The sequence below is a fragment of the Heptranchias perlo genome, chromosome 17 (assembly GCF_035084215.1).
Source record: "Heptranchias perlo isolate sHepPer1 chromosome 17, sHepPer1.hap1, whole genome shotgun sequence".
Taxonomy (NCBI): Eukaryota; Metazoa; Chordata; class Chondrichthyes; order Hexanchiformes; family Hexanchidae; genus Heptranchias; species Heptranchias perlo.
In genome coordinates this window covers 31059470-31084062 of record NC_090341.1, presented here as the reverse complement: position 1 = coordinate 31084062, position 24593 = coordinate 31059470, and the positions used below count along the sequence as shown (strand labels likewise).

The following is a 24593-nucleotide window of genomic DNA, read 5'->3' as shown; positions in this document are numbered from 1 at the left end:
CCAGAAGCTGAAGGTAAAAATGCTAGGGTTGTACTACAGCAAGAAAATAATCAGTTCATCTTTGCTTCAGACCTGGTATGACTTAACTGAAGAATATTATTTCTGGTATTCTCCCATAATTTGGATATTGTCAGTTGGTGTATACACCTGAAAGAGGCAATGGTTTTTACTATGCATGATGTAAGAGCACAATACCTTTAGATGGGAGCAAGGAGTGCTCATTTTCATGGGCCAAATTTCTCTATGAAAAGCACAGATTTTATTTGACTGTGATAATGATCAGTTCCATAGTATACTCATTACTATTGCCATGCAGCTTGTGTGTGTTTAATATCTTTCCACAATTCTATTACTTGCAACAAGCATCATTTCTGTTAGTAATTCATCCCCAGAGCCTGATCTATGCAGTTGGCTGTCCAACAGCAAAAAGCAATGAACTGAGCAGTGTTCCGACAGCCAGGAATCTGGCTGGCTTTCAATGCCCATTTGAAATTTGAGATTGATATAGTATGATGTGAGAAATCAGGAATATCACAGGCTTTCCCACTAACACCTGTTTTGCATGAAGTTTGAATGTAGAATGCATGATGAAGCTTTCACACATTGGGGTAGACCTTGACTTTGTGCGATATGTAAAATGGGTGATAGCAAGTCAACAATCCGTTTCACATCTCTCCCGATTTTTATTTCCAAAAATCGAGAGAGATGTAGAACAGGCTGTTGACTCACTAACATCAGTTTTACACTATTGCAAAAAGTCAAGGTCTATCCCTTTCTGCGCATCATGGCCAGGAAATTACCTTGAAATCCATTGTAGGCGCAAAGTGAAGCATTTCACAGATTCATGATTTTCTGACCTCAGCTGGCAGGAATAAATACTTGTTTAAGCTTATGCAATTTTAGTGTAAATATTAATATAACGCAATTTAGTACCTGTGGAGAAAATGAACTATTTCTTATAAAGCTGCAGATAGGTCAAACTAAGTTAAAGATTAATACTGTACTGAACTTTTTATTTCCAGAAAACTAGCATTTTCCTGTCACATATTGAAGGCGATAGTGCTGGGATGCATATCTACATTTAAAGAAGTTTGAAAGAGATCTCCTCAGACAGTTGGTATTTTTTGATTTGTTCCTAGACAATAAGTAGGCCCCAAATTTCCTCAAGAGTTCCGCTGGGCTCCCATTATAACTCCAGCAAGTGTCCAACAGAAGCTAATAGAAAAAAAGCAGGGACCTGGTGTGCCAAGTCCCTGCCAAATCCAGGATTTCCTGGTCAGTCTTGTAAGGAGTGGAAGCTCTACCTGCCCCTTACAAGGCATATGACACCAAGGGGTCGGAGGTGGCATCTGGACTTCCTACACTGAAAGTTCCCACTTCCCCAGTGAGTATGGACTTGGCACAGGGGACCAAGGGGGACACAATAGCACCTCAGGGAGGGCCTAACAACTTCCTCTCAATGGTGGGCAGGTGCTAGATTTCTGGCTGTATGGGGCAGACGTGCCCAGTGTTCTGTTTCAATTTAGTAAAAGAATCCATTTCTCTCTATCCCTCTCTCTACATTTATAAATTTTATCCCGTTTAACCTCTGTAAAAAGACCAGCATTTTGATAATCCTCTACAAATATGATTAGTATTATATAAAAATGAAATTATATTGCATTTAATTTTACATTTGTGGTGTAAAAATTTGTTGAAAGGCATGTTTTTCAAGTTACTTTTGATAGCAGGCAGTGCCAATGACGAACACACCATCTTAACTTGTGTGGCAGTACTGTACTTTAATTTGATGATTTGAAGTGGAAATCACAATATACTGTACTATTAACAATCAAAATAATCATATACAGATACAACGAACATCAAACAATGATACCGTTGCTTTACACCAATATTAAAATGCCGGAGAGCATTTAGACAAGTACACAATTTAGCTAACACCTTTTTAGAAAATGTATGCAGGTTTTGATGGGAGCAATACAGAAAAATTGTCATTTAACTTTGATTTTCTGTATGAAACTGTAAATTATTTCATTCAATAATAAACTTGTTTCAGCCAAATGCTTTCTGTTTTGTCAGATTATTGAATAATTATATTAGTAAAAACTGAATAAAGTTAAAATTCTGATTCATATTAGGCAACTTTGGTCTGGGTAGTAAATAATTCCCTGGTTCAGAAGAAGGTTTCTTTTGGTACTAAAAGTCATGTTAAAATAATTGGTTTGATAAAGAACAAACAGAAAGCTTTGCCTCCTGTTTTTCAAAACATTGCCTAAGAAACACACTTTGTATGTCATTATGCTGGCATGAGGATGATTGGGGATTCGGATTACTAAGTTTGTATTTGGAAATAATGCAGCTGATTTTAAGGTTTTAAGAATTGGTTTACATTGGCTGGTCAATGGTTTTGTTTATTGATGTTAGAGGTTATTTTTGAATACATTCACACACTCACTTTGCAATCATTAGCACAATACTATACGTTAAAAAGACAGGAAGGAATCATAGTTGCTTTGTGCTTTGATAACTATAGTTTACGCCAAAAGATCTAGCATAATAAATTAAACTGTTTTACACACATACAGATTCAGTATTTCTACGACTGTTTCATTAGTGTGAAAACACAGTGACACTACACTGCAGGCAGGTACATAACTTACTGTACCAAGGGATAACTGGGAGAAATAGCTGTGGCAAGTTGTAGAAGCTGGTTGTACTTACATTCATAAAAAGTTAAGCATTTTCCGTAGTAAAGACCTTTTCAGTATTTTAGGGTTGTCTGATGCAGTTTTTCACTGCTTAGATATATTACAAAAACACACCAGCATGCGGAAAAAAGATCACATTTACACTTCTTTACTAATAAATATTATACATAAATTAAACAAAATAACTTTTACATTCAACCAACAAGTAAAGATTTTTGAACAATAAAATGCATTTTTTAAAAATGAACATACAAGTGTAAATTCCATTCTACTGTAATACCTGTAGCTACAGCTTAAAAACCATTGTTGTTCTACTAACATCACATAAGGGTGAGATCTTCGTGCTCTTAAGTAACACCACACTGAAGTAGGCCACAAAGTGTATAAGCTGTAACAATTTCATGCACAAACTATTTTTAAATACACACAATGCAATATTGAGTAGTCACACAAGGGCCACTTATTTATTTCTCACCATAATGCAAAAAGATTAAGTTTAATTCTACCTCTATTTGCTCAGACAGATTCTACAACAGATGGCAGGAACAGCATACAAACAGAACACATTTTGTGCATTTCAACAATTTTACAGGTTTTACCATTTCAATACAACATAAAAAAGACAACAACCATGGAGGTATTTTATAAAGTGATATTTACTTATGGTAACCATCAATACTTACATCACCATGTTAATATTTTAATACTTGGACATTATTATCAAGTGATTTATATCACTGCCACTTTCTACTGTTATTTCTCGTTACCAATATCACAGAAATACCCAATGCCATATTATGAATTGACTCTAATTGAAAGCTTGGTGCTATGGAGATCTCAGACAAAAGGTGCACAAATGCCGGACCTGGAACAGGTTACATCTGATTGGTAAAAGAAGTTGGAGGATTCTGGCCATAACCACCCTGACTGTATCCTCCAATCTGACCATAGGAAGCTTGTTGCCCATAACCTGGTTGTTGTCCATAGCCTTGTTGGTTGTATCCAGCTGTTTGACCATAGCTTTCTTGATCGTGTGCCCCCTGGTTGTAGGGTTGGTTGAAGCCACTTGGAGCTGGCTGCTTTTCCATGGTGCTTTGAGAGTGTCGTTGACCTGAGGTGTGCCAGCCAGTCTCCTTGAACACAAACCAAATATTCCCAGCCCACAGAATAAAGTTAAGAAATCCAAAGACCTATGGAAATAAGAAAATGTGCAATTTGTATATGTTTTATTTTCATTATGAATAACATTTTGTTTTGTAATCTTAAGCTAATAATCATTGCAGTTCAGAAGAAGGCTGAACTGAACGAGTTGAACCTGAGAAGAAAAGTTCTTAGGGAGTTTTAGAAGTGGCACCTCCATATGAATAGACAGTATTTGATGGGAATGGGCTGCCACCTTGTTTATAGCACAAGCAAGATTGGCATTATAACTCTTAATGTGACTGTAAGCAAGTTGTCTAAGTTGCTCTCCCAAGTGTCACAAGTACCATCTCTGCACCTAGTAAAATCCCCAAAATGTCAATATTGCAAAGTTCAAAGTGGTGGATTTGTATTTCGACGACTCTGCTTGGTACTCTTGATTGCTAGTTAATTTACAAAAAAGAATTTCTTGCTTGTAAGAATGAAACCGAAGATAAGAAGTTTAAAATCAACACCACGGGAATTTAAACTGAGTAACTAAACTGCTACACTATCATATAGCTGAGTTCCTACATATCTATTTTAATTTACTTAACAGTAAATCTTCTCTAGCACTCTAATTCTGAAATATAGCTTTAAAGATAAAAGCCTATAAAGCATAAATAATTATTTGGAAAAACAGAACCAGCCTTCCTTGACTGTGTACATTCATGATTCTAAGTGAACCTGTATAGTTCCACCACCTGTAATTGCTATTATTATGCCATCAACAAAATCAGACCTTGTAAGACAACCAAAAAAATGCAGGTTGGCAGGAAAACAGTGATGTCTTTAGAAAATTACTCCTGATATGTACATACTGTAGGTGTTATGTGACCTTTAAAACCATTTATCATACTACTTAACAAGTAGAAATGACAAATACAATTTTAGCTCTCAGCATAATTATCTTTAGGAACTGAATGAACATGTAATTAATCATTATCATTTCCACCACATCCCTACACCAAATTCTAGTTGTCTTGTTATTCAGTCAAGAATGCAAGCGGCAATTTTGGGTACCTAATATTAAAGTTGATTTCTGATGTGTAACTGTATAAGGTATGGGAATTATTGGAATATACAGTTACACTTTTGAGAGTACTATATATAGGATATTATTCTATTATTGATGAGTTCTGATCTTTATTTCAGTGCAAAAGAACCATAATTCATGAATCCCATAGGCATGAGTCTTACTTTCCCATAAGTTGAATAAATCTAGTAATGCCTTACTATTATCTGATACAGTATTCATTCTATGTACATTAATAGAAGAAAATGTTGGAACAAAAAAAAGTACAGCATTTTTTAATCAAAAAACTTGTTTGAGAGTTCCCATTAATGCTGTGGCATGTGTATATAATCCCTAAGGAACAGGTTGTGAGTTGTTTCTATGAAGCTATTGGTGACCTGTATCCTGACATTTTTAGATATGCAAGATATAATGATTATTTTCACTAGTGTGAACTCTGATTGTAACGAAAATTGCGTACCTGGTGAAACGGGAATTACCTGAGTGTCGGCAGGTGATCTTTGGGCTGCCTGATTTTCACCTATCGGCAGCCGACCAGCTGCCTCTTTACTCCTGTTTCAGGCAGGTAGCTGGCCGGCAGGATGTAAATGAAGCCCAGATGTTAATATTGGCCAGACCTCCCACGGAAACTTTCGGGCGGGTGTCCTGCACGTCCTGCTGGCTTCCTGCCCAAGAGTTTATTCCCCTTGTGTATCTCATTGGCCCCACTATGTTCCTTTGACTTATCATAACTTTGTAGCATAAGAGGTAGAGAAAAGCCAATTACAGACAGGGAAACACATAATGGGCCAGAACTTTCTGTATCCGGTGACCGAACGGCACCTGCCATTAGTTGGACTTGCCCTTGCCCATTTAATTTCTATGGGATTTTGCACTGGAAGTTGCTGGAAGTAGGAGATGGAAATGGTGCAGCACATCCTACAGGGCATCTGGGATCTGTATGGACAGGGTAAGCAATTGTGAAACTCCTTAACCAAGCAGATTGAAGGATTGTTAAATGAACAGCGCAGAGTCTGAACCAAGAAATGTAAGTTAGAATAGTGAATTCAATGTCAAATTAGGTACAGAAAGAGAAATAATGAGAGGGAAAGATTGGATTTAGAGAGAGAAAGAAAAGAGACAGACAGAAAAAGCAAAAAAAATGTAATTTAAATTTAAAAAAAAATCTCCAATAACAATTAAAAATTGAAGGAATGAGCCTCCACACTTGTAATAGTTAATTTTCAGTGCTCGAGAGGTTGTTTGGCAGTAATTAACACTTAGAACACCATTAAAAAGAGTACTTAGACTGAAATGGACAACTTTCTGTGGCGAGTTTAGTGCGTATCTACCATGCAAATACAGCAACTTCACACCATTCAATGCATTTGAATAGTGAGTCAGACAGTGAGATGCCATTTTCTCGGACATTTTTGCATTTGACCTCGCATCTTTCCTCATCTGAAGTTGCTGTGCGATTTGTGCATTTGACAGGAAAATCTACTTATTAATGAGTGCGAGGTAATGTCGCCTCTTGGCACTTTTTTCTCTTTTGTCTTCATCCTCTGTACTCCTCCCTTTTTCATTCTCCTTGACTATTTATTTGTCACTTTTTCTCCGAGTTGTGCACTCTCTCCTAGACGTATCTGCATATTTCTCCATTTTCCAGCCTGCTATTTAAAATGACCTATCACCACACATCATTGATGTCACTCATTTCAAAGAAAAACAGATAGATCACAATGGAAGATTGCAATAGGAAAGAACCGTTTTTTTGATTGATTCAGCATATTATGGATGCTTGCTGTTCTTTTGCACATTAAAGGAATTTTGCAGGTCTGTTGTACTGTAATTTGAAATACATCATTCACTAAAAAATAATTTTCCCAGTGATTTGCAGCTATACATTTTGGAAATCACTAAGACTGAATACAATATGAAATGAAGACAATTAAGCTGCTCCTAGTTGGTTCCTTTCAGTGTCTTTTAAAGAAACCTCTTGGACTTCAGTCTTCCAAATGAGCAATGATATCAAAGGTATTCAAACGCAGCAAGAGTTTGCTGCACAAGTCACATTAATTTGATATTCTGATCTGTTCTGAACTTTGTCTGTTATTGCAATAGCTTATGCTGAAGAATTAGTTGTATTAATTAGAGTCGCAAGTAGTTTCTTCTCCCATATTACTCTGTAAGACATCTGAAACATGTAGAGGTGTAAGGATTCAAGCCTACTAAATCAGCAGTGGTGCCTAATCACTTATGTAACTGCACCATTTTATGATATCTAGACTGGTGCATAGTTTCTTGAAACTGCACCTAACATTAGTTACGAACCAGATAAGAATTTCTTGTTCTTTCAAAAAAACAGTTGTTTGATTCGATTGAATTACTAAGACATCATGCCTCTTAGATATTTCTGCTTCTCCTTTGTCTGGGCACTGGAGAGCACAGCGAGCACAAAATGTGCTCCACCGTTCAGGCCTCAGAATGCCTAAATTTGGTGGGTTGGGTTATTTGCAAGGCCTTGTCACTCCCTGGTGCAGGTTTATTCCCTGGCTGGGCCTTGTACCGTGAAACAGAGGTGGAAATACAGACGCAGGCCCAGCTGCAGCCTTCGCAGGCCTGTGGTTGCAGGACTGGCTGCTGGCCTCCAGGCCTTCTAGCTGCTGTGGCTGCTGTTGGAGAACAGCAGCTAGTAGGCCTCCGGGCCCAAAGATTTATTATAGGTGCAACCCTAGTGCCACCTGGGGCAATGTAAAGGGTGCGGAGATCCAATATAATGGTTCTCCATCTCTTTTCCTCTCTGTAGCACCTGAGAACTGACTGTATTCAGGCATCCAGCTAGTAGGAATACTTGCAAAAGAAAAACTGCAGATCATAAAGAGTATTGCCTCAAATTCTTTTCGGCATTCCACTGGTCCTATGCCACAGAGTGGTAAGATGAGGGTCTATGCCTGCAGTTCTGCATAAAGTAAGTTCTCAAACTCAGCTATGCCACTGGAGCAGGAAAGAAAGAACAAAGAGTAACTAACACCAGCAGAAGAAAAGCAGAACTTCCATCCACCTCTTACAAGGCAAATGATAGCCAAGGGATGGAGCCAGGGATGGGCCTTGCTAAGCCGGGAGTTCGTGCTCCTCAGCTTCCAGTGGAACCCAGCATATAGTGGCAGCCGGTATGCTGAGTGAGGGGTGCATGTGGGTTCTATTGGTGGAGACCAGGCCAAGTAAGCAGCCTGGACCCCGAAGAAACTGCTGGTCAGTTTTGTGGAAAATTCTGTAGATCAGCCCCAGTGCTCAGCAGACCAAGGGGAACATGATGGGATCTGGTGGCCTTGGCAAACCCACTCCCAAGGATGGGAAGAGGCTGAAGCTTCCATGGCCATGGGACACATGGTGCCAGAGATGCACCCAAAGTGACGCTTGTGCCCACCTACCCCATGCTAATGAGATGTCCTCCCACTGACCCCATAAATGTGATGGTGCCCTCCAGTACTGAGTCAGTACTGAAGGGCACTATCAGGTGCAATCCTGGCAGAAGTGCTGGGATCACAACCTGAAGAATTTTGGGGCCTATCACTTTATGAATAATCTTACCACTAAAGTGGCAAATACTCAATTGTGATTCTATTTTTTTTGTTGTGTTTTGTATCTTGTATTTTGTATCCCTTCATTTATTTTTATTCTTTTTAAATCACTCATCCATCCACTTCCCAATTTATTGTTATTCCCTTCTTTCCTCATTGGCCCACAGACACATGCAATTCCTTGACCTTTGTTTCTAAGACTCTGCCGATGTTGTTCTATGCACTACCACTAAGAGTTGTGCAAAAATCACATCTGGTTACTCTTTGTTCCGTCTTTCCTGCTCCAATGGCACAGCTAAGTTTGGGAAGTTACTTCATGGAGAGCTGCAGGCATGGACCCTCATCTTACCACTCTGCAGCATAGGATGTTGGCACACTGATATGTTGCATCAACAAACCAGCCTTCTTTTAAAATATCCATTAATGCTAGTGTTCAACTTACAACGGATGTATTTAATCCTGACATTGCAGGGTTTCCGACAGACAAGCATTTATTGCCCTGCTGTTTGCACGCTGACATTAGCAAAAGCACTTCATCGGGATCTGTAGCAACCTTAACGTCAGAGAGTCCTTTTGCCCAGGCTGATGATCCCACAAGCCACATGAATGAGAAGACCACAGTCACAATGAAATCCTGGAAAAGATTTTAAAACAGTCACTTAAAAATTGTCAAACATTGTCCCATAAAAAAATTCCATTTATACTGTATACTTTTCATTCATACTATATAAATTCTATTTATACTATATACTTTTCATTCATACTATATAAATTCTATTTATACTATATACTTTTCATTCATACTATATAAATTCTATTTATACTATATACTTTTCATTCATACTATATAAATTCTATTTATACTATATACTTTTCATTCATACTATATAAATTCTATTTATACTATATACTTTTCATTCATACTATATAAATTCTATTTATACTATATACTTTTCATTCATACTATATGAATTCTATTTATACTATATACTTTTCATTCATACTATATAAATTCTATTTATACTATATACTTTTCATTCATACTATATGAATTCTATTTATACTATATACTTTTCATTCATACTATATAAATTCTATTTATACTATATACTTTTCATTCATACTATATAAATTCTATTTATACTATATACTTTTCATTCATACTATATAAATTCCATTTATACTATATAGTGCTTTTAATCCTTGTGCTACCACTCTGTGCAAAAACAGGGAGGAAAATTGGCTCCACAATCTCCTCCAGTCACTTGATCCTCGTCTATTCAGTTTGCTTATTTCCAGTTGCTATGGCAACTGTGGGGCCATGAAAACATGGCGATAGCAGCAGAAGATGTGAACCCAAAAAGACAAAACTTGGAGGTGGTTGGAGAAGAGAGATATAGAAAGAGCAAAATTGAACTGATAAACAGTGAAAGAAAAACTGGCTAAAAGAGTATATCACAAACCTGAAATGCAGTTTTAGGATTGGCATCACTTCTGTTTTATACTTATGGTATATGACACCAGAACCTCTTAATTGCATTCTATTCCCTCAAAACCAGTATTTATTTTAATTATAGTGAAGCAATGCTAGATTACAAACAAAAACATTGTTTCTACACAAATCTTTGCGTGAATTGTAGTTAACTTTGGAAGAAAATGACTATGGCCCTGAAATTTCATGGTGGTTCCACCTGTCTCTCACTGTAACTCTGGTGGGAGACCAGCAGAAACCCAAGGGAAATAGTGTAAACAGCTAAAAGAGGAAATGAAGGGCCTATCTAAGCAAATAATCCAACTTCAAAACTGTAGGCCTAGAGGACACTCACAGCTCAATGATAGCTGTTAGTAATCTGTCAGAAGCTAGGAAACACAGTGGGCTTGATTTTCAAAGGGTGGCGGGATGGCAGCGGTGGGGAGGGGTCAATGGGCACGCGGCAAACCCGGATAATAGAAACTTAACGTTCCCCACGCGATCACGACTTAATTGGTGGCCCTTAACGTGGCTTCCGGGATTGCCATCCGAAAGCTGAGTAGTGGACGGACTGTGCACCCACATGACAGGCTGTCAGCTGGAGCGTCTCTATTTAAAGGGCCATTGCTCCAATGGCTTTTGCTGGAGCAAAGACCAAAAAGACACAATGGAGCAGCACAGGGGCAAGGCTGCTCCAAGATTTAATGATGCCTCACTTCAGTTGTTACTGGCCGGGATGAGGATGAGGAGGGAACTGTTTTACTGGCCGATAGGAGGAAATGGCCTGGTTCCGCCACCAAGAAGGCCTGGCTCAAGGTGCCTGAGGAGGTCACCAGCAGCAGCAACATCTCCCGCACTTGGGTTCAGTGCAGGAAGCGTTTCAATGTCCTAACTGGGTCAGCAAAAGTGAGTATACTTAGTGATTCTCCTGCATTCTGTGTTGCACATCACCTCCCCGCCCCTCCACCAGCTTACTCTGCACTGCCAAGACTACTCCATCACATCACTCCTCACACCCACTTAAGGCTCATCCTCAACTTACCTGCCCTTCTTCAGCACTTCCTCACCTCCCCATTTGTCACCCCACCACTACCACTCACCCCAATCATGATCCAACATGATGTCTCTGTCTCATAATCACCCTCTGATGCACCTCTTTCACGGTCAGCCTCACCCAAAGCAATACATTCATCAGTTGGCCGCTTTACTATCACTCACTCACACGTCTGTACTTTATCCCCTTCTAGAAGAGAGCGCAAAATGCACGCGAAAGGGCGAGGACTGGAGGGGGACCGCAACAAATAGTGATCCTCATGGACGTGGAGAAGGAAGCCCTGCAGATCAGCCACACCCTCGAGTGCCTGTCCGTTGGGGACATCGAGACTGGCACCCCACAAATGTCTGGTGACACAACTTTAACATTCATCACACACAACATGAATTGATGTTATCAATGCTTGGCATGTTGAACACCTCAGTATGCTCTTCGCAACATGACACATCTGTGATAATGCTTAATATTGCCTTCTGTTCTCTTACAGGCCATTCAACGACCTCAGTGACAGGAGAGGGGAATTCCTCAGAGGAGCTCCAGGCCTCTGAGGGCGCACCGTCACATCTTAGTGAGCCATCCACCAGCACAGATACTCACACCTCGGTGGGTCATAATAGTCAGTTAGTTGGGTTGGCACCTGGTGAGTCACCACACGCAAGTGAGCACGAGCAGACCCTGGTGGCAGGGGCAGCTGTGGAGAGTCCATGTCAGTGGGCGCACTCCTCTCCAGGCTCTGCTCAGCTGGATGCAGATGTTGAACCCTGGGGGCCATCCTTTAAAAGGAGAGTGATCGAGGGACAGCAGCACATTTGCAAGGTACTAGAACAGGTGCCACACGAACTCTCCACAATAGCGCAGAGAATGGAGGAGTCCAACTCCTGCATTAGTGGAATGGAGGCATAGGTACGGGAGGGAACGTCTGAGATAGTGTCACAGGGATGTGAGCAACTGTCTGAGATAATGTCGCACGTAACTGTGGAAATGTCTGAGACAGTGTTGCAGGTAACTGTGGAAATGTCTGAGACAGTGTCGCAGGTAAATGCAAGATTGTCTGCGATGGAGAGAAAGCTAACCTCCATTGAGCTTCAGGCACGGCTCACAAATGAGTCCATTCAAGCCCTGACAACGGCTGCTCGGACTCAGGGTGAATAACATTCTGACGCCTTAAATAGGCTGACAGATACTTTAGAAGTGGCCTTCCAAGGCATCACACATGTCCTCCAAACTGTTGTCTAGCAGGGTGGTAGGAGTGATATGGGCCTGGCCCAGGAGAGGGATGAAGGCGAAAGGGGACATGGAAGTGGGGACACCACTCAAAGCGTTCCCACGTCTCACCTATTGCCCCCCCCCCTCAACCAGTACCTGCAATGCTGCCTCCTCTCCAGGTGGCCGAGTCAGCCCCTGCACAGGTGCAGGTGCAGCAGTCTTTGGAGGGGCCCTCAGGTGCTCCAAAACCCAGAGGGCGTAGGCCAAAAGTATCCAAGCAGTCAGGGCATGGACATGAGCAACCTGCCACTACCTCTGCTGCAGCAACAGGGGATGCACCATATAGAAGTAGTAGGAAGAGAAAGGCAAAGGTTTTGTGATCACGAAGGGTATACACAAGGGTGTCTGACAGACTGTCATGTTTTTTATTTATATTTGGTTTCTGTTAAAGTCATATTAAATGTTATCATTCTCACCACTACTGCCATGTCTTGCCATTGTTGGCTGCATTTTGTGATAGGGCCCTTTCATGTGCTTCACCATGAATAGCCACACTTGATGTCACCCATTGGGTCACTTTACAGTGGGTGTATGTGTAGTTGCAGGACTGTTTTGTGTGGGGTGGGGGGGAAAGCTGGTGTTGGCGATTGTCGTTCCAGGTGGTGTGAGGACTGGACTCTTCTCACTTTCTGATCTTACAAGAACCGTTCACAAATGAGTGACTCCCTGGCCTCACAAGCAGCCAGGTGAGCCGCTGCTCTGCCCATGGGTTCTTCCTCCTCCTCCTCCTCCTGCTCCTCCTCAATGTGGATGGCAGGTATGGATGGTGGATGAGGGGATGGGGCCTCCTCAACTGGTACCCCTCTCTGTTGCGCCATGTTGTGCAGGACACAACACACTACTATAATGTGACCCACTCTCGCTGGTGCTCATTGAAGCGCTCCCCCAGAACAATCGAGGCACTGAAATCATATCTTGAGCAGCCCTATCGCATGTTCAATTATAGACCTGGTGGTGAAGTGGCTGTCGTTGTATCAACGCTGTTGCTCGCTGATGGGGTTCCTCAGAGGTGTCATGAGCCACATGTGCAGGGGGTATCCCTCGTCCCCGAGGAGCCAGCCCTTAAGGGTGTTCGGTGCATGGAAAAGGGCCGGGTTGTTGGATTCCCTCAGAATGAAGGAATCATGGCGGCTGCCAGGGAATCTGATGTGAAGGAATCTTTTGCAGTGGTCACAAACGAGCTGAGTGTTGATGGAGTGATACCCCTTTCTGTTGATGAATAGTCCTGGCTCAGGAATTGCTTGTATTGCTCTATGGGTGCAATCGATTGCACCATGTACCCATGGGAAGCCAGCCACAGAGTGGAATCCCACTGCCCTCTCCGTCTGGCTGAGGTTGTCCATGGGGAAGTTGCGAGGCCCTGTGAAACAAGCCGCTGGTTACCTGCCTTATGCACTTGTGTGCAGACGACTGAGAGACTCTGGCGATGTCCCTGGTGGCACCCCAGAATGATCCGAAGGCGAAGAAGTTGAGGGCAGTGGTGACTTTAACAGCGACGGGTAATGAGATGCTGCTCGGCCCAGCCGGGAGCAGCTCGGCATGAAGGAGGCTGCAGATGTCTGCGACCACCTGCTGACTCACTCTCAGCCTCCGTATGCACTGCTCCTCAGAGAGGTCCAGGAAGCTGAGCCTTGGTCTGTAGACCCTCTGACGAGGGTAGTGCCTCCTGTGACATCAGTCCCTCTGTTGTTGCCCTCTGTGTTCTTGTGCAGGTGCCTGTGGCGCAGCACTATATTGTGGAGCTCCAAGTGGCAGAAGTGCACGCCATGCCTGGCGAGGATGGTGATGTTCCTCGTCCTCTGATGTACTGGTGAATGCGGCCATCGCGCCCCCCATCCTGATGGTTTCAGTTTGAGGGTGTCCGGAAAGTTGGTAGATATGTGTAAGCAGGAATATACTGAGTGTAAACCAAGAATTTTCAGTCTCAGCACAAAAATCTCCCAGCCAAAAGTTTGTCTGAGGGAACTGAGTGCCCTGCTGCAATAACTCACCTTTTATCCCCATCTGTCAAACAGGGATTTAAATGTCCAAACGGCTGCCGGCTGATACACGTCTCCTCCAACATGGAGTTGTTCACTCAGCACGGGAAACATGCTGAGGCTGAATGAAAATCGTTTCCCTGCCTCAATCACCATGAAATTAACTACTTCAACAACCGTAGTAACTGTTTTAAATATCAGCCTGCCGGCTTTTAATTGCCGGTGGGACTTCCGGATTCCAGAACAATGCACGCACACAGATGCGTCTGTGTGAGACGTGGAAGTCGGCAGGTTGGAGCTGGCTTCCTTCCCCGCTCGGGATGTTACTGATTTTCGCTGCCCCTCCCTGCCCCCTACGCACCTGGACTTTCATTTGAAAATCGAGCCCAATATGTTATTTTAATCATAAAGATGACTGTTTGGGCTGTAAAATATCAACAGCAAAACAGCAGAATGTAAGGAAATACATTAGACCCATTTGTCCTTGCAAACTACCGACCAATCTCCAACCTCCCTTTCCTCTCCAAAATGCTTGAACGTGTTGTTGCCTCCTAAAGCTGTGTCCATCTTACCCGCAACTCCATGTTTGAACCCCTCCAATCAGGTCTCTGCCCCGCCACAGCACTGAAACGACCCTTATCAAAGTCACAAATAACATCCTATGTGAATGTGACCATGGTAAAGTATCCCTCCTTATCCTTCTTGACCTGTTTACAGCCTTTGACACGGTTAACTACACCATCCTCCAATGCCTCTCCTCCATTGTCCAGTTGGGTGGGACTGCCTTCGCCTGGTTCCATTCCTATCTATCCAGTCATAGCCAGAGAATCATCTGCAATGGCTTCTTTTCCCGCTCCTGCACCATAACTTCAGGAGTCCCCCAAGGATATATCCTTGGCCCCCTCCTATTTCTCAGCTACATTTGGTCACCTGTCCTAGTATCTTTTTATGTCGCTTGGTGTCAAATTTTGTGAAGTGCCTTGGGACATTTTACTACGTTAAAGGCGCTATCTAAATGCAAGTTGTTGTTGTTGTTGAAATACATCAGGTAATGGGGAGAGTACATTTTGAGATGAAACACTGGCTAACAATAATGTCAGGGCAAGATTCTGTTGTCTCTGATGCAAGATATTGCAACTTTTCTTTAAAATCTAACTTAAATCAATATAGTTACTGTGTGGTTTCAGAATTGTGACATATTGGGGATCAGTTATAATTCAAATTATATGAAAGTTTATGTATTTATAATATTTATCTATGAGATGTGACCGGTCAATTTAAAATTGGTTAGCGCCAGCTCTCCCTGGCTAGCGACATTACGTTGTGGTATGCAAAATGTCATTTCAATGTCATTATACTTATGCTAATGTATTTTGATTGAAAAGTAAATAGAAACCACTTAGCACAGGCTGCTTGCCTTGTTTGGAAACCGATCAAATTAAGGTAAAGTGGTTGGTAACACATACAAATGACCTGGCATCTTGCACATGGGTGGAGTTCAGGAAACGATTGTGTTAAATTGATGAATTTGTTTCAACTATGTGACACACATTTTGTTCTCCTGTATCCCAGTTTTCAATTTCAAAGGGTACAAGAGGCAGCTCCCAGTTTGCCAGTTATTCTCATACCACCGTACTGCAACTCTTGTGAAGGTGACACTTTGTCATTCCATAGTATGTTGGCGAGACCCCACTCATAGGTTTTATGTTTCAGACATTCTCCAGATTTAGCAGAGTCAATCAGATGCATGTATGTTATGCCATGGCAATGGCAGTGTTCAACTTTACGGTCTTATCCAGGCAGAGAGTAACAATTCCTGATAAACATTTACCAATCACCTATTTGTTTAACTTAGTTCTTTTTCCTTCATGGACTGCCTCCTAATTATATAACAGTATAGAATGTAATTGCAATTAAAACAAGTGCCTGAAAACAGTTCTCAGTTAAATGCTACTTTGTACAATTGTATGGTCAAGACACCAAACCTTAACCTGGATGGTTTTCACATAAGGATTGTGAAATTAATTTAAAGGAAAAAAAACTATTTACATGGTAAATGAATACTATACTAACCTCACCTACTTTCTTGCAAAGGAACACTGGAAAGTACATGATAAAAAAAACTTCAAAATTAGAGTACCACTTTGTCCATTACAGGCCAAATGCAGAGCTGGTCTCATACCAGAGAGCAAAGATGGAGCTCCTGCTCACAGCAAGCTATGGTACTGAGATTTATTTACTAATGATAGACATTATGCCTTTGATAAGTCTAATTCAAATCTTTAGAAAACAGACTTTCACAGTGCAAGTTAAAAAGGAATGTATACTGCAGTTATGGATGAAACACTGACTATATTCATAATCATATGGTTGTTTTTATTGCAAGGCTACTCACAACAAAAAGGAATAGGGAAACAGATAAATATGACTCATTTACCTTTTTGTTATGACGTGCAACGAAGAATAAAATTCTGTCCATACAACTGAAGAACAATTCACTCAAACATGTTCCGAACTAAACCCGACTGTGCTTTTAACAGACTGTTCTATATACATTGAATCACTTGCAGTTAGAAAAAATAGCAACAACTTTGACATAACAATGCCATTGACTTACTGATGCCTTTTTGCCTGTTAGAGGCATTTATATGCACAATATTTCAACCTGACCACACATCATGAAGCATTTTTTGATATAGATTATGGTTGACCAAAATCAATTTCTCATCTATTCTCTAGATTTAAGTGTCAGATTCAATTATGTATAAATAGTTCTTGTCCTTAAATACTGCACATTAATTGATGCAGTGTACAATTTTGCAGTGTACAATTTTGCAGTATTTATGACTCCAGATAAATGCATGTCTGCCTTGGCTCAGTGGTAGCACTCTTGCCTCTGAGTCAGAAGATTATAACTTGGATTGAAGTTCCACTCCAGAGACTTGAGCAGATAATCCAGGCTGGCACTTCAGTGCAGTACTGAGGAAGTGCTGCACTCTTTGAGATGAGACTTTAAATCAAAGCCCTGTCTGCCCTCTCAGGTGGACATAAAACATCCTATGGCACTATTCAAAGAAGAGCAGCGGATTCTTCCAGTGTCCTGGCCAATCTAGGAATACATCCCAAGAATATTTTTTTTAGAAGAATGATGGCAATACGACATTCCTTGAAATACTGCTTCACATTGCAAGGCGCTACAGTGTGTTAGGTTGCGATGCTGCGACACGTGTGAGAAATTTAATGAGATAAGGAATGAAAAGCAAAGGATACCAACCATGAGCTTAGGCTCTGACCTCACCCAGCCCCTAGCCTATTGCTTTCATGCCCAGAATCTCTTCATAAGGAATCGAGTGGCAGCAGGATAGTAACAGACTTCAGAAGGACATAGACAGACTGGTGAAATGGGCACATACATGGCAAATGAAATTTAACAGAGAAGTGTGAAGTGATTCATTTTGGTAGGGAGAATGAGGAGAGGCAATTTTAAAGGTGTGCAGGAACAGAGAAACCTGGGGGTGTACGTACACAAGTCTTTGAAGGTAGCAGGACAAGTTGAGAAGGCTGTTAAAAAGACATACAGGATTCTTGGTTTATAAATAGAGGCATAGAGTAGAAAGGAAGTTATGGTAAATCTTTATAAAACACTGTTTAGGCCTCAGCTGAAGCATTTGGCCAATTTAGGAAGGATGTCAAGGCCTTAGAGAGGATGCAGAGGAGATTTACTAAAATGGTACCAGGGATGAAAGACTTCAGTTATGTGGAGAGACTAGAGAAACTGGGGTTGTTCCCCTTAGAACAATAGAAGGTTAAGGGAAGATTTGACAGAGGTGTTCAAAATCATGAAGGGTTTTGATAGAGTAATGTGGGGTTCTAAACCACTTTAACAAAAGACATTTGAAGGAAAGGGTTAACTGTATCTCTTTTAAACAAAGACATTTGAAAACCTGCACACAAAGTAATGTGGTAAACTGTGTTTTCGTAAATCCTGTTTTTCCCTCACTGACGCCAATGGCATTGGAGAAGTATGAGTTTCTGGATCGATGATATTGTACTGCGAATAGATATCTAGATTATTAAATAAATAAGCTAGATGGATAATAGTGAGCTTAAAGCATTGTCAGGCTTTCAAAACACATAGGCTTTTGGAAGCACAAGCTTTTCAACACAGCAAGGGTAATGTAAGAAAAGGCAACAAGGACATCAAAGGCTTCAGATCAGGAAAGCAATGATCGGTGTGAAAAAAAGCATAGGCCTCTTATTCCTATCTGGTAATCTGTTCAAAAGAACTGGGATTTGTAAAACATCAAATAGTACTGCATCCAGCATATGGTCAAATGGTATAAGGAATGGATTCAAAGCCATTGAAGCAATCAAAATTGGAGACTTCAGGACCATTAAGAATGTCTGGGCGTAGAAATGTAAGGGGCTATCTCTACACGAAAGGCCATAAATAGACTTAGTAAAGGGGCTTTATACAACCCATCGTTCGAGCACATGGTCTTTTCTACATCAAAGGGTCTCCAGTCACATGATCAAAGCCTAAGCTGTCAATCATTGAAGTATGTTAATGATTGACCCATAGCAACAGGGAGTGATTGGGCAAAAAGAATGACCCTCCCTGATCCTACATCCTGTTGGTAAAAAAACAATTTAAAAAGAAGACTTTGAGAGAAGAACAGTCTCTTCTCTTCACTACCCGGCAGTCACAAGGAACGCACAATGCAGTTGAACATCATGCAAGAAGAAGAGGACTGAAGAGCTGATCAATATTCAGGCCCGATGAGCAAAATCCTTGGTTTAAAGGTTGTATATGCATTAAAGATTTGCCTGATATGTGTGTATGAATTGTTAAATCATTACATAATAATGTTGTGAATTATTAAGTGTATAGTGGGATTTTGTATGGTTTGATTTTGCTTCATGAATGCCCGTATGAATGATAACATCATTAAATAATTACTTTTGATTAACGAAACTACTGTGTGAGGGTGGCTTTCTTTGCTTGACTATTTGTCCAGTGTCCAAGAATCACAAAAAATAAGGAATTCCCTACATTAATGGCACCCCAGATAGGACACTGACATAGTCAGACAAAGAAAGTGAAAATATTGTGACCTAGCAGAAGGGGTTATACTGGAGCTAACGTATGGGTGGAAGGTATAACAGAACGAGTTAAAACAATACTGGAGCTAACATTTAGACAGAAACATAGTTTTCTGCGCAGGGACGGGTGAAAAGTGCTACAGAATGATACTGGAGCTAATGTTTAGACAGAAACATAGTTTTCTGGGCAAGGATGGGTATAATAGAAGGTTAACGGTCAACGTTTGAGAATCAGAAACATGTAGAGATGGGTGAAATATAACAATGGAAGCGCCAATTCAAAAATGCATAGCAATGGAGCTATCAAGGAAACTAACAATGGACTGAAATATGGCTACATACCATCAGCAAACAAAACAAAAGTGATGAGAAGGAAAAGCAAAGGTTAGAAACAGAAGTAGCTAATCTAAAGAAAGATTGTAAACAATTTTACAACACCAAGTTATAGTCCAACGATTTTATTTTTAATCCCACAAGCTTTCGGGGGCTTTCCCCTTCCTCAGGCGGTGTGGAAATGACAATTTCGAATCCTTCGCATTTTAAGATCACATAACAAAGCCTGGTGATTACTGCCCGTTGCCAAGGCAATCACAGTGAGCAGACAGAAAGGTGTCATCTAAAAGGCCACTGAATATACAACCCCCCAAAAAAAAAGAGAGACAGAACGAAGACAGTCAATGACCCGTTATATTAAAAACTTTTTAATATAACGGGTCATTGACTGTCTTCGTTCTGTCTCTCTCTCTTTTTTTTGGGGGGGGTTGTATATTCAGTGGCCTTTTAGATGACACCTTTCTGTCTGCTCACTGTGATTGCCTTGGCAACGGGCAGTAATCACCAGGCTTTGTTATGTGATCTTAAAATGCGAAGGATTCGAAATTGTCATTTCCACACCGCCTGAGGAAGGGGAAAGCCCCCGAAAGCTTGTGGGATTAAAAATAAAATCGTTGGACTATAACTTGGTGTTGTAAAATTGTTTACAATTGTTAACCCCAGTCCATCACCGGCATCTCCACATAAAGAAAGATTGTAAGAGTTTGAAAGATGTTTCCAAGAAGGAACAGGAGGAGAAGGGGCAATTGTTAGAGCATCTTACATTGGCTAGAGCAAATAATGTTATCTGTGCGGAGGCCTTGAAAGAAAGAAGTCAAAGCTGTGAGGTATTGGAACAAAGTGTACTGGAAGTGTTAGTGAGGGACGACCTAAAGGCAGCCATGCGAGTACAGATGAGCGCCAACAAAGAAAGCTGTAGAAGGCCAGAAATATCTCATTCCCATTGTAAATGTAGGATAGCTGAATTAGGAAAAGCCCTGCAAGTATGCACCATGCAAGCTCCAGCATGGGAAAATAAGGGCCCTAAAAAAGAGGGACCCGGAATAAACATCTACGCTGATAAGAAATGTTACAACTGTGATAAAAAGGGACATTTTGCCAGGGACTGTGGAGCACCCCTGCAAGGAGGCAGGACCTGGGGGAAGGGAAGAACTAGCCAAGTTCGATTCCAGTTTGGCAGATATGAAAAACTGTATCAAGGATAAATTAGTCTTTTGGAATAGAGAAGGAGAAAGGGGAAGATCCTCTCCCTTTTCTACTGCTTTGCAAGCTACAAAATGTGTTCTTTTGTTTTCAATGTACTGTCTACTGTTTCATTCTAAAAGCCTGCGTGGCTGTACTGCCTCTTTAAAAAGCCTGTCCTCATTGTAAGTGCTTTTAGTTCGCTGTTGTGGCCAAGGCCCCTTTTTAATGCTTGTTATGTGTAATGTAACAAAGATTTTGTTTAGCTGTGAAAGCAGTTATTTCCAGTATTTTTACAGTTTTTTTTGAAAGATGCACCTGAAGAAGAACGAAATGAAAGATGATGTAATTTAAGCACGCGCTATATTGAAAACTTTATCTGTTCTGTCTTGTGTTTAATTCTGATATTGCTGAATTAAAATTGGAGTTAACAAGGTTAACTAACCTATTAAATTGTGAAAAACAGACTTTCACTGTGGCCACGTAAAATTCTGGTTCTTATAAAACAATGTGAGTATCTCAAATTCCGGACATGAGATTATCACATGGCATTTTGAATTTCTTAAATGCTTTAATGATTTGAAGTTTGAGTATTGGTGAGCGTAAATTGATGCGTTAAAATATTGAGACATTTGAAGTGACTCTATATGTTTAATCATCTTGGTTGTGAAATGTGATAGCTGTTAGCAAACTGACCCTTTGATCTTGTGGTTGACGGTGGGCATAACAAAGTGACCATGAAGGGAAAAACAGAATGGTTAAAAGATCTCTGCTATCTCTGTGATAACAATCTGGAGGAGTGGTTAGATTGTACTGCAGAATTGTTTAGAATGTTTAAAGTTAATAGAAGGAAATACTAATGATTTCTGCAGTTTTAACAGATTTTCAATTACTACGGATGGATAAAATTGGTAAATCTTTTGTGCCTTCATGGCTCATGTTTTGAAAATTGGAAGTCAGAGATGCTGAAATGTATTATCCAAAGTTTAATTGTATTAGAATCTTTGTTGCAAGTTTTCACTGTTATAAAAGCACAAAGACTTTTTGGAAAAAAATCAATTTGAACTTATTTAAAGCATTTGTGTTTTAAAGGAATTACAGCTAAAAAAAACTGCTATTGTGATTGACTCCTCCCCCACCCCATGAGCTTCCAGCATGTCCATCTGCTGACTCATAAGCAGTTTTATTGTCTCTTAGTGAGTTCCAAGAGAGAAAACTTTGGGAGTGACAGAAAAGCTAGTTGGTCTCTCACACGTTCCTCTGGACACATTTTTCAGTTTAAAGGGATTATTCTTTAAAATAGATCATTTAGTGCTATTGTTGTAGTGCTTTAGATAAGGGTATACGATTTTTAAGTTTCTTAATTTAAATGGATATTTCCCCAGGTGATAGAAGGAAATATTGGGCATTATTTTTGTGCTCCCTATGCTGACTATTCCTCCTGGAATAAGGTAATTAGATTCATTCACAGAAACATGCATGGAGCCCTCTCTGGTCCCGGGACAAAGGGTGACAGAAGAAATTTAATGAATTGTTTGTTATTTTTAACCCCTTGGGCTCTCAAGAAGAGCCACAATGGATTTCCTATTTTTCTTTTACACAGGGAACTATGGTTTTCGTGACTATGGAAGTGTTGGTGTGAAAGCAATCCAGTGGCGTTTGGAATTTAAGACCTTATCTACAGACATCGGCAAATATCAAATGTCACAACATGGTGACATTTGGACCAAAACTTTGCCTCTCAAATGCTTAGTTTTGACCAATTCAGGGTTATTTGTTATTTTCTGAGACAAAGTACTTGAGGAGGGGCAGATATAGGAATAATTAAAAGTAATTTCAAGCACTTCTGTCTTTTCTGTAAAACCATTAAACCTGGTTATAATTTGTTTATGAAATTGAAATTGGTAAGACAATTATAATTGATATGTGTTGCTGTTCAAGCACTCGAAGGGAAAACTTACTTAAAATTTAAGGGGATGATCAAATTAATTTAAAACAAAAGGAATCTAATCTTAAGTGGTTCCTGACCAGTTTTATGTATCAGAGGGAGTATTTTGGGGAAATAAAATAGTGCATTGACAAGTCCTATCAGTCCAATAATACTGCTCTCTGGAAATGGGATAATTTTGAAATAATAAAACGGACTCAAATATTTTGGGAATAAACGTGGTCCAAGAAGAGTTTAGAAAAAAATAAACAAAAATGTGTTAAGTATAACTTGGACCAGGTTGCGCATGTTTAATCTATGTTTTAAGGGTTAATGAAAATATTGTATTGGAAAGTAAAATTCCTCTAGGGATCATGCAGGGGGAGATGAAATGGTTAATGTGGCCCAGGAAAGTGAGAACTTTTATCAAGGGCACTGACACATACTCCATAGAGAAACTGGCCGATTAATGAAATAATCAGGATCGAGTGGTACCTATCAGATGGATTGGAATTAAAATAAAGATTTCCAAATTCAGGATTGGGTTGCTTTGAGTTAACAATGAAATTGGGACCAAGGCTAGAGAGTCACACTGTCCAATTCTAAATCCAGAACCCAGAAACGGTCTGGTGACTTTTTAAATTCGTGAATGGTTATATAATGTAAGATAGTCATTATCTGGACTCGACAAGGAGTTCGTAATGATGTCCGTTATGAGTTGGTACCGGTGTTGATATCTCTATCAGAGATAGCCTTTCTATCAGGGCTATGGCATCAGGCCCATAGTAAATTACATCTTGCAATGCTGCAGGAGATAATAAATAACTTTCACCAATAAAATGCAGGTCAGGATTTAAACCAAGCGTGGCTCCCAGAACCTCACAAACCAGGCCATAAAATACATAAAAGGGGTGTAGCTGAGGGGCTACCGCAGGCATTTCAGCATTGAATAGATTAGATATTGAATCAATGTGAGAACATGATGGATCGATGTGGAAACAAGTGAAGGGTATTTTACAAGGCATGAATAAGGGGGATGAGGACCTGAATGCCTGGTGAAAGTTATCAATAGGTGGATTGGTACCCATGTGGCCTATCAAACCCGAGGTCGGTATTGTATAACCACCAGTGACGTTACATTGAGGCACGGTAACACTATCTGTCCTATCACTTATTCTCCTTTCTTTCGCACCCCCAAGGAAATTACTCGGGTTGGGGAATACTCTCATGCCATTGCAACCACATAATGTAATGGAGATTCATGTTAATCTCACTTCACCACCTGGTTGAAATGAAACAAACCAATGCGCTTATAGAATGAACAGTACAAATGCTCGGAGACCTTGAGCAGTGGGAAACATTGAATAATGTGGGATAACACCCATGGGTTAGAATGATTAGTATGATTTTGATATGTACACAATGTATACTAGTGTTTATTATGATAATTTGCTTTTGTGTGATGCAACATTTAATTAGAAAACATGCAAAATGAATATTCTTTTGGCATATGTCAGAGCAAACCTGTCCTAAATGGGTATCGATGATAAAAACCTAATAACCAAGGACAAGGCTCAGGATATGAAGTGGATCAGTCAAAAGATTCAACAGACCCATTGAGGACGGAATGTGGGGTTCAAAACCCCTTTAACAAAAGACATTTGATGGAAAGGGTTAACTGGATCTCTTTTAAACAAAGACATTTGAAAACCTGCAAACAAAGTAATGTGGTAAACTGTGTTCTCACAAATCCTGTCTCTCTCTCACTGATGCTGATGGCATTGAAGAAGTA

The 24593-nt window shown here is 40.4% G+C and overlaps 1 protein-coding gene across 1 annotated transcript in view; it reads right to left on the bottom strand.

Moving 5' to 3' along the window:
- Positions 1-1772: 1772 nt before the first annotated feature.
- The window catches only part of synpra (synaptoporin a), a 312565-nt gene continuing 289744 nt past the window's right edge, over positions 1773-24593 (bottom strand). The window contains exons 5-6 of the mRNA XM_067999126.1: positions 8929-9120; positions 1773-3898 (exon numbers count right to left, since the gene is read on the bottom strand). Coding sequence (XP_067855227.1) covers positions 3584-3898; positions 8929-9120 — 507 coding nt within the window. The 3' untranslated portion in view covers positions 1773-3583. The remainder of the gene's footprint in view (positions 3899-8928; positions 9121-24593) is intronic.